Source organism: Nematolebias whitei, chromosome 18 (assembly GCF_014905685.2).
Source record: "Nematolebias whitei isolate Nwh7 chromosome 18, NemWhi1, whole genome shotgun sequence".
Lineage (NCBI taxonomy): Eukaryota > Metazoa > Chordata > Actinopteri > Cyprinodontiformes > Rivulidae > Nematolebias > Nematolebias whitei.
Window position 1 is genome coordinate 638,952 of NC_056515.1, and position 13,732 is coordinate 652,683.

Consider the following 13,732-nt stretch of genomic DNA (forward strand, 5'->3'; position numbering starts at 1 on the left):
GTGAACCGGTAACCAGTGCAGTGAGGCCAAAACTGGTGTAATGTGCTCTCTTTTGCCTGTACTGGTTAAAAATGGGGCTGCTGCATTCTGGGCCAGTTGTAGTCGTGCAATGGAGGTCTGACTGATACCAAACAGGAGTGAATTGCAGTAATCAAGCCTAGATGTAATGAATGCATGTATTACTGTCTCCAGGTTATTTTTGGACAGTATGGGCTTCAGTTTAGACAGCCGCCTCAGTTGGAAGAAGCATGATTTAACAATCATGTTAACATGATTGTTAAGTTTCAGGGAAGGGTCCATTATCACTCCCAGATTAGTGACTCTTTGTTTTTCTGACAGGGTTAGAGCGGAGAAGTCGATGCAGTGGTTTGTGATCGTGTCGTTGGGAGGGAACAACATGACTTCAGACTTCTTTTCATTGAAACTTAAAAAGTTTAAAGCCATCCAGTCCCTGATGTCAGCCAGGCAGTTGAGCAGCGGTTGAATAGAGCATGTGCCATTGTGTCTTAGGGGGAAGTAAATTTGACAGTCATCGGCATAGAAGTGGAAGGGCATGTTGTGTTTCCGGAAAATAGCACCAAGCGGCAGCAGGTATAAAGAGAATATGAGGGGACCCAGGATGGACTCCTGCAGAACCCCCCATTTAAGCTCTGCCTCTGCGGAACTAAAATCCTTGATGGAGACACAAAAGGATCTGTCAGTGAGGTAAGATCTGAACCAAATGAGGGCTGACCCTGTGATGCCCACCCACTGCTCCAACCTAGCAATGAGGATCTCATGGTCGATTGTGTCAAAGGCGTCTGTGAGGTCCAACAGGACAAGCAGAACAGAATCACCAGTATCTGTGGATCTGAAGATGTCGTTAAAGACCTTCAGCAGGGCAGTTTCAGTGCTGTGGAAAGGTTTAAAGCCAGATTGGAAAAGCTCTAAGATGGCGTGATCCTCCAGGAAGCACTTCAACTGGGACTCGACTATTTTCTCCAGTAGTTTAGAAACAAATGGGAGTTTGGAGACAGGCTGGAAGTTGGACACGACTGAGGGGTCAAGGTTTGTTTTTTTCAGGAGAGGCTGGACAGCAGCATGTTTAAAGGATTTTGGCACCACGCCAGTGGATAAACTACTGTTTACTATGGCAAGAATGGACGGACCTAGTGTTGGAAACACCTCCTTTAGTAGTCGAGGGGGGACCACATCAAAGGGGGAGCCAGAAGGTTTCAAGCTGCACATGACCTGCTCTAGAGAAGATAGAGTGATGGGTTCAAAATGGTCAAATAGAGCTACAGGTTGAGGTGGGATGGATGGGTCATGAGTTGGAGGGGAAATGAGAGCCCTGGTGGTCGCAATTTTTTCCAAAACGAAATGTAAGAAGTTGTCGCACAGCTCAGTTGAGGCTTCCAGAGGTGATGGTTCAGTGAGGTGGAGAACAGAGTTTAGGGTGGAGAAGAGGACACGTGGGTTGTGAGAGTTTGAGGTAATTATATCAGAGAAGTATTTGGATTTAGCAGCTTTTACTGTTTTCTGATAACGGCGCCAACTCTCTTTAAGTATTTGAAAAGAGACCTGCAGCCTGTCTTTCCTCCACTTTCGCTCCGCCCTTCTACATTGCTGCCTAGTGGACTTGGTGACATCACTCAGCCAAGGTTCTGCTCTCAGTTTTGATTTTTTGGTTTTAACAGATGCAACATGATCCAGAGTCTTTAAGCAGACAGAGTTGAACTGGGATGTCAGCTCCTCAGTGGTGGAGAGAAACACTGGGGGCTGAATGATCATTTCAGAGTTATAAACATCTGTGAAACGTGTGGCAGTGAAGTGGTTAATGGTCCGGGTCCTACGTGCACTAATGCACGACTTAGGAGTTAGATGGGGGAGGGTGAACTCAAACTGGACTGGCATGTGGTCTGAAAAAACATCATCACCAATAACAAGATTATTAGCAGTCATATCAAGAGTTAAAACAAGGTCCACACTCTTGGGTGGGACCGTTTACATGCTGAGTTAAATTAAATGAGTCCAATAGATCTAAAAAGTCCTTAACCAAGGGCTTCTCAGGACAGCACATGTGCAAATTAAAGTCCCCAATAATGAAAACATGCTCATATTTTGGTGTGATTTCAGTCAAGACGTCAGAAAACTCATTTAAGAAATCCTTAGATCGAGGTGGGCGGTAGACGAGTGCAAATAACATCGCAGGTGAATGTCCGAGTTCAAAGACGCTCAGCTCAAAGCTGGCGCGGGAAACTGGGATAGGCAGTTGTTTATAGTCAAAAGTTGATTTGAATATTGTTAATAATCCACCACCGCGTCGGCCTGATGGCCGCGGTGCGTTAAAATACAAACAGTTCGGTGGCAATAATTCCATCAAGGCGCTGGACTCACCCGGAGACATCCAAGTCTCTGTGATGCACAGAAAGTCCAGATCATGCTGTTGAAAGTAATCCCTGAGGATAAAAGTTTTGTTGGCAACAGATCTTGCGTTGACCAAACACATCCGGATACTGTCCAAAGTGGAGCTAGCAGTGGTGGAGTTAGCGCGCGCTAATGGCCGCAGATTTTCAATAACAGCCCCTCCAGGTCGGCCCGAGCGGTGCACCGGCTGACAACTCCCGTTGGTTACTTGGTCCGGGCACACGGGAAGCTGGCGATGGAGACCATGACCACCGACTGAAGAGGAAGATGCAATGCGCAGAGCTTTAATCTTCACCAGCTGACCAGCACGTTTTCCCCGGCGTCTGAAGCGAGATCTCCGGGCAGGCAGGTGAGGAGCGCAGCGAAGGTAAGCTGGCACGTCCGCCAGCGGGGGGGAGGAGGGGGGGTCCAGAGGTACGCTGATAATGGTCTAAATAAGCGACATCAGTGACAGAAAAACGAAGATCCAGAAGCTGTTGTCGGTCATACATGAGGAGTGAATTCATGCCACAGATAAAAAACGAACAAAACAGAAATAATCCGAACACCATCAGCAGAGGTGGATTGCAAGCCAAGTACAAGAGCGCCATCTTACCGAATGTTTACATTTCTGACTGTTTACGATAATTCTGTTTATGATGTTCCAGACTGTTTACAATGTTTCTGAATGTTTTTGATATTTCTGAGTGTGGAATTGGGTTGTTCTTGTTAACGTCCTGTTTAGGTTTGCTTTGGCACTCATGTTGAAATCTCAGTTATTGGTTTTAAACAGACACGAGTCAGAGGTTGTCCCCAGTACGTATAAAGGGGAAAAGTACTGAGTGATCAAGCAGTGAAGAAAGAAGTCCTAGGTTGAGGCCTGACCTGGCTTAAGTCATTGTTTTCAGAGTGGAGGGGGTTCTTCTCAAAGCGTACTTCTCTTTCACTGATTTTTCTGATTTTTTTATTTTTTTCCATTCATGAACTCATCAGCGGGTCGAACTTAAGTCACTCTGGCACTCACTTAGGCACTCTGATGTCAACAGTACATCACAAAGACACAATTTGCTCATGAATATTTTAAGAAACCCCTAACCAGGAACGTGACCTAAAACTAAGCTTCTTGCCTCCAATCAACCCTTGAATCCCTGATATGTTGTAGGGATGGGGCCGATCCGATCCAGTATCGGTATTGGCCTCCGATACCAGCAACATTTATGCATCTGATTTTCCGATCCACTTGCCGATATTTCTGATCCATGATGTATGCTGGCTTCAAACTATGGAATGGATTTCCTGAACGGCGGCGTGTCTCATGAACCTAGAGTAACAAGACCCGCCTCACATTCAGGAAATCCAGTTCACAGTTTGCAGCAGCTACAACGTGAGGACTGAGTTAGCAGCACTGTAGCTAACAGCTAACAAACTTTTCATCTAAACATGTCGCTGTGTGGAAATATTTTACACTAAACACCACAAAACAAGACAGCAACGTGCAATGTCTGCAGAGCCATAGCGCCACATTAAACCGCGGTAAAGTTAGTTTTACGATGGACATTCGAGCTCCGTGGCTTCAGCGCAGCGCTGCTATTTGCTCAACCCAAAACAAGCGACTCGACCTCAGCCAGCAGGGTCCAACCTGCCCCGCTCAGTCTGCCCGTCTCTGAGGAGGGACAGACTGAGAGCAGCTGACCCAGATCAGACTGCCTGCTTCGGATTGAACAAGAAGAAGACGTCGCTGAAACCACGGAACTCTAATGTTTACAGAGAAGTTGATAAACTTCATCATTAATGACCAACCACTATCAGTTGTAGAAAATGAAGGATTTCACAGTTTGATACTTGCAGCCAAGATATAGTTTACCCTCCAGGAGATATTTATCAGTGCAACAGTAGACAATCATAAAAAACATATGATTTGAAAATTATATTAAAAACATGAACAGCTACATTATAAAGTGATGTAAAATACTAAAAACAGGAACATGTCTGTTGGTTTATGCCATGAACTTAGCAGATGTTTGAAACCATTTAACATTTTGTTTAATTTAATTCATTCATTTAAATGAAACAAATTTTTTTTTAAATCATCAAAAAGAAAACATTGAATAAAAAGAGTGCAGCAAGAAGAAAAAATTCTTATATCTGCCCCTTATAAAATATAAAATAACTTTAAACAATCACTTAAATTAATCACTTTAATATCCACTTTAAAGCTAGGATTAAAAAAAACATGTTTTGTGTTAGCAGAATTTAATTCTAACTTTAAAACTTATCCAACATTAATAAAACTTAACTCAAGTTGCCTTTTTGGACATGCATGCATATATTTGTACAAATTGTACTTGAGAGGAGATTATTACATATAAAATCAATGATGATCATGATATTGGAACTGGATCGGTATCGGCCGATACTCAGATTTAGGGATCGGGATCGGATCGAAAGGAAAAAAAGTGGATCAGTGCGTCCCTAATATTTTGTGTCACACAGGTGAGCTGTCCTAGTCGTACCTGAGGGGGAGGTTTGAAGAAAAGCTCCTTCCTCTCCTTCTCGTGTTCTTGGATCCTCTTGTGTCTGCTGTTCTGGTTCTGGGAGTCGCCGGTCGATAACTGGACAGCCAACTTCACCTCCTTCATTTCTTTAGACTTTAAAGGCTAAAAAAGACAAAAGTTGAGATGTTCAGATCTTTTTACATTTTAACCAAACAGCTTCCTGGTCTCACCTGATTGGCTGACGTGTCCTTCCTGCCCACGGCTGCCTGGCTCGGGGAGGACCCCGCTGTGGCATGCTTCACCGGTGTGCGTTTCCCCTGCGGCAGGAAGGTGGAAAAGAAGTTTCTGGTTGGAGTTGTGGTGGCGCTGACGGCCCGCTGACTCGAAACCAGGTCACTGAGGCAGACAAAAACTGCTTAAATAAAAACAATTTTAAAAACTTGGCCCAACCGAGGTCGGTTCATCGTTCACAACGTACTTTGATACTTTTAGCTTCTAACTAAAAATTTGACTGATTGAGGAGATGGAAGCTATGGATTTTAGTTCCTGAAACTTTTATACTTTTAGAAATATTTAACGTAATTTACAAATATTTCTCAAATGAAAACACACACAGTGTTTCCCCTAGTTAACTTGCCATGGTGGGGTGCTCATCTCATCCATGATTTTTGTTGATGGGGGGACGGACACTTGTCTGAGCGCAGCTTGTACTAGCAGTTTTTGAGTGGGGGCAGGGGGCGTTTAGCATGAGGGAAGAGGCAACATGAGTGCTTCCTTTAGCTTTTTAGCTAGAGAACCTGTATTTCTCGCTGCTAGCTTAGTGCTATGTCAGTGCCGGGTGGGCAGGTGGGGGGACAAGTTTGGTAGGCGGGGTGCTCAATTCTGTTGACGGAGTGGGGCACCCCGCTTGTATAACAGTAGAGGAAACATTGACACAGAGACAACTTCAATCCCTTCACAAATATCTGTCTGAAATCTGCTTCAGCTGCTGGCTGTTTCTTATACCACTTTTAGCTTTTAGCTACTGTTATGTTACCTTCAGAATCAGAATAAGCTTTATAATCGTTGTACCGAAATACAGTGAGATTATGTTCGTAGTCGAGCGAAAGATGGGCGGAGTGCACGTTGCTGCTGCTACTGGAGCGCGGCCTCTTATCCTTTTTCAGAATACTTTTTTTTGAAAGAAAAGGGGAAAAATCCATGAGGATAGTATAGTGGCATTACAAAAAAAGATCTCTTGACACTTTGTCCTATCAGGACACAATTTAAGACATCAAAAAACTCTGCCAGCAAGCACATTTATAGACACATTAAATATACATTTGACAGCAAGACAGCAGTGTTTCCCCTACCATTATACAAGCGGGGCGCACCGACCAGTATACCGACACCCCCCCCCCCCCCCCGCCCCAACCACCTGTCGGCACGGATGTAACGCTAAACTAGCAGCTTGCAATGCTGGTGCACTAGCTATAAAGGCAGCCTCTTCCCTCATGCTGAACCCTCACACTGAACCCCCCCTTGCCCGCCAAACCCCCCCCAAACTGTCGGTACAGACAGTGTGCGGCTGAGATGTGTCTGTCTCTCTTCTATGCCATGCTCCAAAACTGTAAAACAGTCGGTGCAAACAGCGCATGACTGTCTCTGTCTCTCTCTCCTCCCTCCTCTAAAACTGTCGGTATAAACAGGGCGCTGCGCAGCTCAGGACATGTCTCCGTCCGTGTCTCCCCCCCACCACCAACCCCTGACAAAAATCACAGATGAGATGAGCGCCCTGCCATGGCAAGTTATCTAGGAGAAACGCTGGACAGTGAGATTTGTCCATGAAGCACTTCCAGATAGTCCATAGTCCTGATAAGATGGTCAGCCAGTACAGTTCTGATAAGCCTTCACAGAAGTTCTAAGGAGGGGGGGAGGGGGTGGGGTGGGGTGCGATAGACGAAGTTTTTCCTTAGTTTACATATATCCTTTGAACTTTGATAAGTCTGTCTGTTTTCGAAGCCAACCGTGGGAGTCATATTCAGATAAGCCATAATTGTTGATTTTTTTTTCAGGCAGACTGTTTTTTTCTTGTCAGCCTTGAGTCCTGCTGGTACTTTCAAGATCCAAAATGGTCAGATTAGTGGGCATTCCACTGGTCCGTGATTACAAGACTCCTCCAAGGTCGTTTTCAACATGCTGGTGAGTCCCAGAAGCTGCATGTAGCCTGCAATTCTCACAAATTGCTTCCATCTTACAGTTTAGCTCGTAAATCAGATGATTTTGAGTCCTCGGAGCACGAACCAAACCTTCACACAGACTGCAGTTTTGCCATTGCTGAAACTGCTCACCATCTTCCTTAATAGACGATAACATAAGAATCCACCGATGTCAGAAAGCAGAAATCCTGCTATCATTAATCTAATTATATAAAACGTCTTGGGCGTCCTCCTGAGACAAACGGAAAGACACATCAGCTCCCAAACTCCCCACGGATCCATGACGTATCCTGCAGCATGAGTCTCAGCAGGACATGAAGGCTCTCCAGGACCTGTTGCTTTGGTGAAAAGATTTTGTCGATTGCGTTGAAAGTCCAGCTCACCAGATCCACAACAGTAGTTTTCGTTTTGGAAGATGTGTAAATAGGAGCTCCGACACACTGATAGAGAGCAAAAAAAGCAGGAGGAGAACAGGAGAGGGAGGGGTTGGAGTGCAAGCTTTTAGCTTTTCCTACAATTTTGCTAAAGTTTTCAGCTAGCTTTTGGTTACTTTTAGCTTAAAGCTATCATCATTCTGTTTTTAGCTTTAAACTAGTCTTTCGGTACTCTTAGCTAGCCATTTACTATATTTAGGTTGCAGATAGTATTATTCAACTTTTAACTGTTTCTATCATTAGGATTTTTAGATGTAAGTTAACCTTTTTCTACTTTTAGCGACTTTGTGCTTTTAGTTCAAACTAGCAAAATTCTCTTAGCCACTTTTATGCTAGCTATTTGCAACTTTGGGCGTTTACCTACAAATAGGCTATTATTAGCTTTCTGTTAGCCTTTAGTTATTTTTTTAGGTTGCTGATTGCTGCTAGCATTTTGCTTCTTTCTGCTTTTTGTTAAAACTAGCAAGACTTTTTTAGCTTTAACAAACTTTTATGCTACTTTTAGCTAGCATTTTGCTACTTTTTACTTTTAGTTACAAACATGCTATTATCAGCTATTACCTGTAGTTAGCCTTTAGCTACTTTTAGGTTGAAGCTAGAATTTTACTACTTTTAACTGCCTTTATGCTATTTTTTATTTAAAAGGACTAAAAGGAGACAGAAAGGATTTTAAATATTTGATCCTTTCCTGATTTTGTAAGTTTGTATGTTGTAAATATACAAATAAAGGAGAACTGGTTAAAGGTTCTGAAGCAGTCCAGTGAGAGACCAGACCACCTGAGGATGTCTGGTTTGACTTAAAGATTGATGGAACTGCAGATGTTCAATTCAATTCAGTTTATTTATAAAGCACCAATTCACAACAAAGTTGTCTCAGGGCACTTTACAGAAACATTCACATGCAAAGAAAAGCTAATTAGTAAAGTTCTCCATCAAATGAAGCCAGCAGAATTGTTGAACCTTGACTTTGTCGCAGTCTCTCATCCTTTGGACATGATACCAGTAGGGATTAAATACTTCAGCAACCAGAAGTATTTAACCCTCCTGCTGCCCATGGGTCAAAACGACACATTTGAAAATGACGTCATCTTGACCCAAGGACAGCAGGAGGGTTAGAGTTCAAACCTGTGGGGTGGTAGTAGTTGTTGTGTAATAGTACTCAGTTTCCTTGTACTTTACACCAGTTTTAAGTATCTTTTATTAAAGCTGATAAGCGTTTGGGGGCTTGGTGGAGAAGTGGCTAGAGCTTTTGTCTCTGAAACAGATGATTGCATCTTCGATTCCCACCTGGAGCCTTTCTGGGTGGAGTTTACATGTTCTCCCTGTGGGTTTCCTTCCACAGATCAAAACCCTGTATTAAGTCCACGGGTAACGCCAAACTGACCCTGGGTGTAGGTGTTCGTCTCCAGGTGTCCCTGTGAAGGACTGGGGGACGTGTCCATGTAACCCACGCTCTTCACTCGGTGACTGCTGGAGTCTAGACACCAGCTCCCCGCGCCCCGGAAAGGAGAAACGAGTAAAGAAAATGGACAGATCGGTTTTCGCAAATAAGAAAGAACAATTCATCATCTGAACTGTTTATTTTAAAACGTCAGACAGCAGCAGGAAGAACTAGAAGGTTCTGTTTCACTGAAAGTGCTTCCAATGTAGTCAGTTCTGTCATAGTCGTTTATGGTTTGGCAGCCATTTTGGTTCTGCTGTTCAACTTCTGATCATAAGTTTAGTTTGGATGTTAAAAACGAACAGAACCAGAACCATCTCTGTTGCAGTCGGTAAAGACAGAGTGTCAGTGTCTCACAGCTCAGTGTCCCCCAGCCGGTCCATGTTCTGGACATACAGCGGCAGCTTGTGGAGGACCATCTCGTCCCCGTCCTTCGGGTCCCGGCTCTCGGTCTGTAGGGCGAAAAGCTAGAAACCAAAATGAAAAGGGACACAAATGAATTCTGGAAGTTTTATGTAAGTCAGACTGAATCAGCTTTCATTCAACAAAGTGTTCAATGAAAGCGTAAACTTTAGTAAAAACAACAAAATATCTTCAAAACAAGAAGAAAGACACATTTCAAAAAAAGAAAGAAAAACTTCTGGAGAACTCCAGAGGTCCAGGTATGTGCTAGCACAACGCCAAGACAGAACAACATCAGCAATGACCTCAGAGAAGCAGCTGTTGGTGCCCGTCAATATGGGAAGGGTCAAAGGTCACACCAATATATCAGGAGCCACAATTCAGTTGTCTTCCCAACAGATTCACCCTGAAGGTCAGACCGTGCAGTGACTCAACAGGCCTCAGCCAGCAGGTCAAAGGTCATGACCTCCTCAACTCAGGTTTGGAATGTTTCATTTGAAGGAACCATAAGACTTCTGGACCAGAACCAGACCAGAGGACAGATGTTTACCCAGAATGCACTGCAGCAAACAGCTCCTCCAGCTGTCAGCACAGTGGTGGAGGGCTGATGGTTTGGGCTCCTGTCAGTCACTGAGTGGACCAAGAACTCCTCTGTACACCAAAGGGTTCTGGAGTCCAACAACTGAAGTTTAGACCAAACTGTGTCCAACAGAACCATGATCCAAACACAGCAGCTGATCTACAACAGAACAGGTCAGAAAGAACAGGACCACGGTGCTGCAATGGTCCAAATAGAGTCCAGAACTTGAACCTGACTGAAACACTGTGGTGGACCTTCAGAGAGCTGAGCAGAACCCTCAATGATGAAAGAAGAGTGGGTCAGAACTCCTCCAGAACCATGAATGTCAAAGAGGAAACCACTGAGAAGTTTTATAAGCTGCTGGATCAAGAAACGGACCCAGCTTTGCTTTGGTTCTGATGTCATGAACCATGTCAGGTGTTTGTGGATCCTCAGAAGCTGGATTTATGAGTGTGAGTAAAAAGTTTCCTTCTCACCATATGACGGAACTGCTCGTTCTCTTCGGTTAGGCTCGTCATCTTCTGGACCTCAGCGTCGAAGCTCAGCAGAACCGGCTGAGGTGGAGACCCGTTAAAGACCAGAAACCAGGAGATTCAGAACATAGATCAAACAGATTCTGTTCCATAAAGTCAGAACCAACAGCAGACACCAGAACCTGTACAACCAGCTTCTGTTTGGGTTCTGCTGCAGCAGAACCCAGTGGGTGGACTCTGTGGATCTGAAGGATATGCATACACTGGAAGAGGACAGACAGGAAGTTGTGCAGCGAGACCAGGAAAGTGTCAGCCCACTGGCGGGAGAAGTACTGCGCGAAGGCGGGGTTTTGCTCGGGGGCGGGGACAAACGGCAGGATGAACCAGTCACGCCACTCGGCCTGAGTCTGCAGCTCCGATGCCTGCTTCTGGAAGAACTCCTGAGTCTTCTCAGGGTTGCCTTTCTGCAACGATCACAGAGCAGAGCTTCAAAAACATATTTATTTATTTATTTAAATTAGAAGAAATTTGATCAAACATTAAATTCAGTCTGAATAACTGTCAAAAATGTTTGTCATCAACTACCTGGATGGTGTTGATGACGTAGTATCGGTACAGGCTGGTCCTCAGCTTGTTGACGGTGGACTTGTAGACATCCTCCAGTCTGCAGAACAGCCGGCGATCCAGGTAGAGCCAGTACTCCATCAGCCCCAAAAGGTCGAAGCTCTGGACAAACTGCTGCAGCTGATCGATGATCTTGTCCACCTGTGGACGCCGGAGACACACTTGATTAATCTTGTCACCATCAGGAGGACAAGCGTCCACCTTCTTGTCCAGCTCACCCTGAAGCCTTTCTCCTTGTCGGCCTTGATCTCGTGGTCCAGATGTTTCAGCGTGTTCGTGAATCCTCGATAGATCAGGTACTCCCTCACGTGTTCATCCGTCCGTTCCACTGCGGAGCCCATGATGACCTTTGACCCCACAAGCTGTGGAACAAGAGTTGTCTCACACTCCAAACACAAGGTTCTGACCTGGTTGTCATTCCAGGCTTTGATTTACAAACTTCAATCTACAAACGTTGAAAGTATTTTTTGTCTGAAAATAACTGAACAGGTCAATCATTAAAAAGAACCTCCAGAGAAACCAAGTTTATTGACATGTTTCTCTGCTGATTAAAACCTAACGATTCTTATAACAGTAACATATTATGACGCTTCCACCTCCGTACTTCACTGTGATGTTGAGCAAAACCTGGTTTTCAACAAACATGCTGTAAGTTTTAATTATACCTAAAACTTTTCTTCTTAAAACGCAATTTTGTTTTTTAAGTCTGTCAAACTGTCAGACTTTATTTTAATTTCTTAGAGATTCTAATAAATAAATGGGGACAAATAGTTGATATTGTTGCATTAGTATTTTTGAGTCATTTTGTTTCCTTAAGACAAACACGGTTAAAAGCTGTAAATTGAAACTTATTTATCCTGCAGACTGAAGAAAGCAGCTCAAAATGAAACTATACGAACCTCCGTTAACGCTGAAAATAAACAGGAAGATTCTGTTCCGAGTCAGAAAACAAAAAAGTGTCCAATTTAAATTGACTTGTTTTTAAAATCCAAACACGTGACGGATAATTATTATTGTGTCTCATAACTTTGGAGCGATAAAATGAAAACATTTAAGAGACGAGAAGAAACTCACTTCCTGTTTAAGCCGTTTTTTTTCCGCCTGACAGTCATGTGACCGGAACTGCCCGAAGCTGCAGCGTCCTCTGCTGGCCACACGTAGGACGTGTTTTAAGATTTTTCTCTAAAAATACATTTCTTTTTCGCCCCCTTTTTTTTTCTCCAAAATAATTTTTAAAATTCACAATTTTAATCTGGATTAGTTCATTTCAAGTTGCACTTCTTATAATTAATATAGTTATGATTTAAAATTTTATTTAAAAAAAACTTCTTCTATGGTGTTGGAGCAGCAGCTTATCATCAGCTGAGAAGAAGCAGCTAGATAAGCTCATCAAGAAGACCAGCTCGGTGCTTGGACGCCCCTTGACCCAGTGCAGGTGGTGGGAGACAGAAGGACTCCAGCTAAAATAACATCATTGCTGGACAACGTCTCCACCCCATGAAGCTGCTGCTGAACTGGAGAGCTCGTTCAGTGACAGGTTCCTGCTCCTAAATGCACAAAGGAGCGTCACCGCAGGTCCTTCCTCCAGCAGCTGTTAGACTCTACAACCATCACTGCTCCAACAAACTCTACAAGGATTAAATACATGCTGACCTCTGCTAAAACACACTCTGCCTGTAACACTGTGCTGTCAATACTCTGTCCTTATCAATGTTCCAATACATATTGAACATTATTATTGATATTGTTTATCTTATTTCTTTATATATTGTTTTTAACATTTAGGAACTTTTGTGTGTAATCTTTTTATCTGTTCCTGATGCATGCTCAATAATCCAGGTAGAAAAATCTAAAAAAGTTAAATCTGGTCCTCTGGACATTAAAAAAAAAATAAAAAAAACAAACAAAGCAAAACTACAAAAAAAATGTAGAAACGTTTCGTCTCTCATCCGAGAGACTTCCTCAGTCTGAGGTGCTGTTTTCAGCTCAGTCTCTTAAATAGCACCTTCTCAGGGTGGATCAACCAGTTTGCTGCTGACAACCAAAACCAGCTGATCACATGCTCAAGAAGGACCATCAGCCTAACAATGGATCATTAGCACCTGATGGCTGTTTACTGTTCACAGAGGGCTGAGTGATACTAGCAATCACAGCATTGTAAGAGGGGGACAGTTGAACCCGGAGGCCTCCACCCCTGTTTAATGATGGACGGTTTCTTTTCACAAAGATGGCCTCCTTTACTCCTCTCTCAAACCATCGTTCCTCTCTGTCCAGGATGTGAACATCTTCATCCCTGAAAGAGTGACCTCTGACCTGGAGATGAGTGTAGACCACAGAGTCCTGGCCTGATGATGTTGATCTTCTGTGCTGGTTCATCCTTTTGGCCAGTGGCTGTTTAGTTTCCCCGATGTAAGACTGATCACCCTCCTGACACTGAACAGCATACACAACATTACTCTGTTTGTGACGGGGGACTGGATCTTTGGGATGAACCAGTCTTTGCCGTAATGTATTTTGGGGTTTAAAAGCCACTGGGACGTTATGTTTAGAAAATAAACGTCTCAGTTTCTCTGATACTCCCTCAACATACGGAATGACCACTGGTCTGGGTCTGGGTTCCTCCTTTTCACCTGTTGGCTGACTGGAGTCCTGTTTGGGTTTCTTCTCTGCTTTCAGGAAGGCCCAGTTAGGATATCCACG

General features: G+C 43.8%; 1 protein-coding gene across 1 annotated transcript in view; it reads right to left on the reverse strand.

Annotated features, from left to right (window-relative positions):
* wdr91 (WD repeat domain 91) overlaps positions 1 to 12,147 on the reverse strand; it is a 125,149-nt gene extending 113,002 nt beyond the window's left edge. The window contains exons 1-8 of the mRNA XM_037691775.1: positions 12,107 to 12,147; positions 11,251 to 11,394; positions 10,994 to 11,173; positions 10,665 to 10,872; positions 10,412 to 10,494; positions 9,311 to 9,420; positions 5,111 to 5,276; positions 4,899 to 5,042 (exon numbers count right to left, since the gene is read on the reverse strand). Of these exons, the coding sequence (XP_037547703.1) occupies positions 4,899 to 5,042; positions 5,111 to 5,276; positions 9,311 to 9,420; positions 10,412 to 10,494; positions 10,665 to 10,872; positions 10,994 to 11,173; positions 11,251 to 11,373 (1,014 nt within the window). The 5' untranslated portion in view covers positions 11,374 to 11,394; positions 12,107 to 12,147. The remainder of the gene's footprint in view (positions 1 to 4,898; positions 5,043 to 5,110; positions 5,277 to 9,310; positions 9,421 to 10,411; positions 10,495 to 10,664; positions 10,873 to 10,993; positions 11,174 to 11,250; positions 11,395 to 12,106) is intronic.
* Positions 12,148 to 13,732: the final 1,585 nt, after the last annotated feature.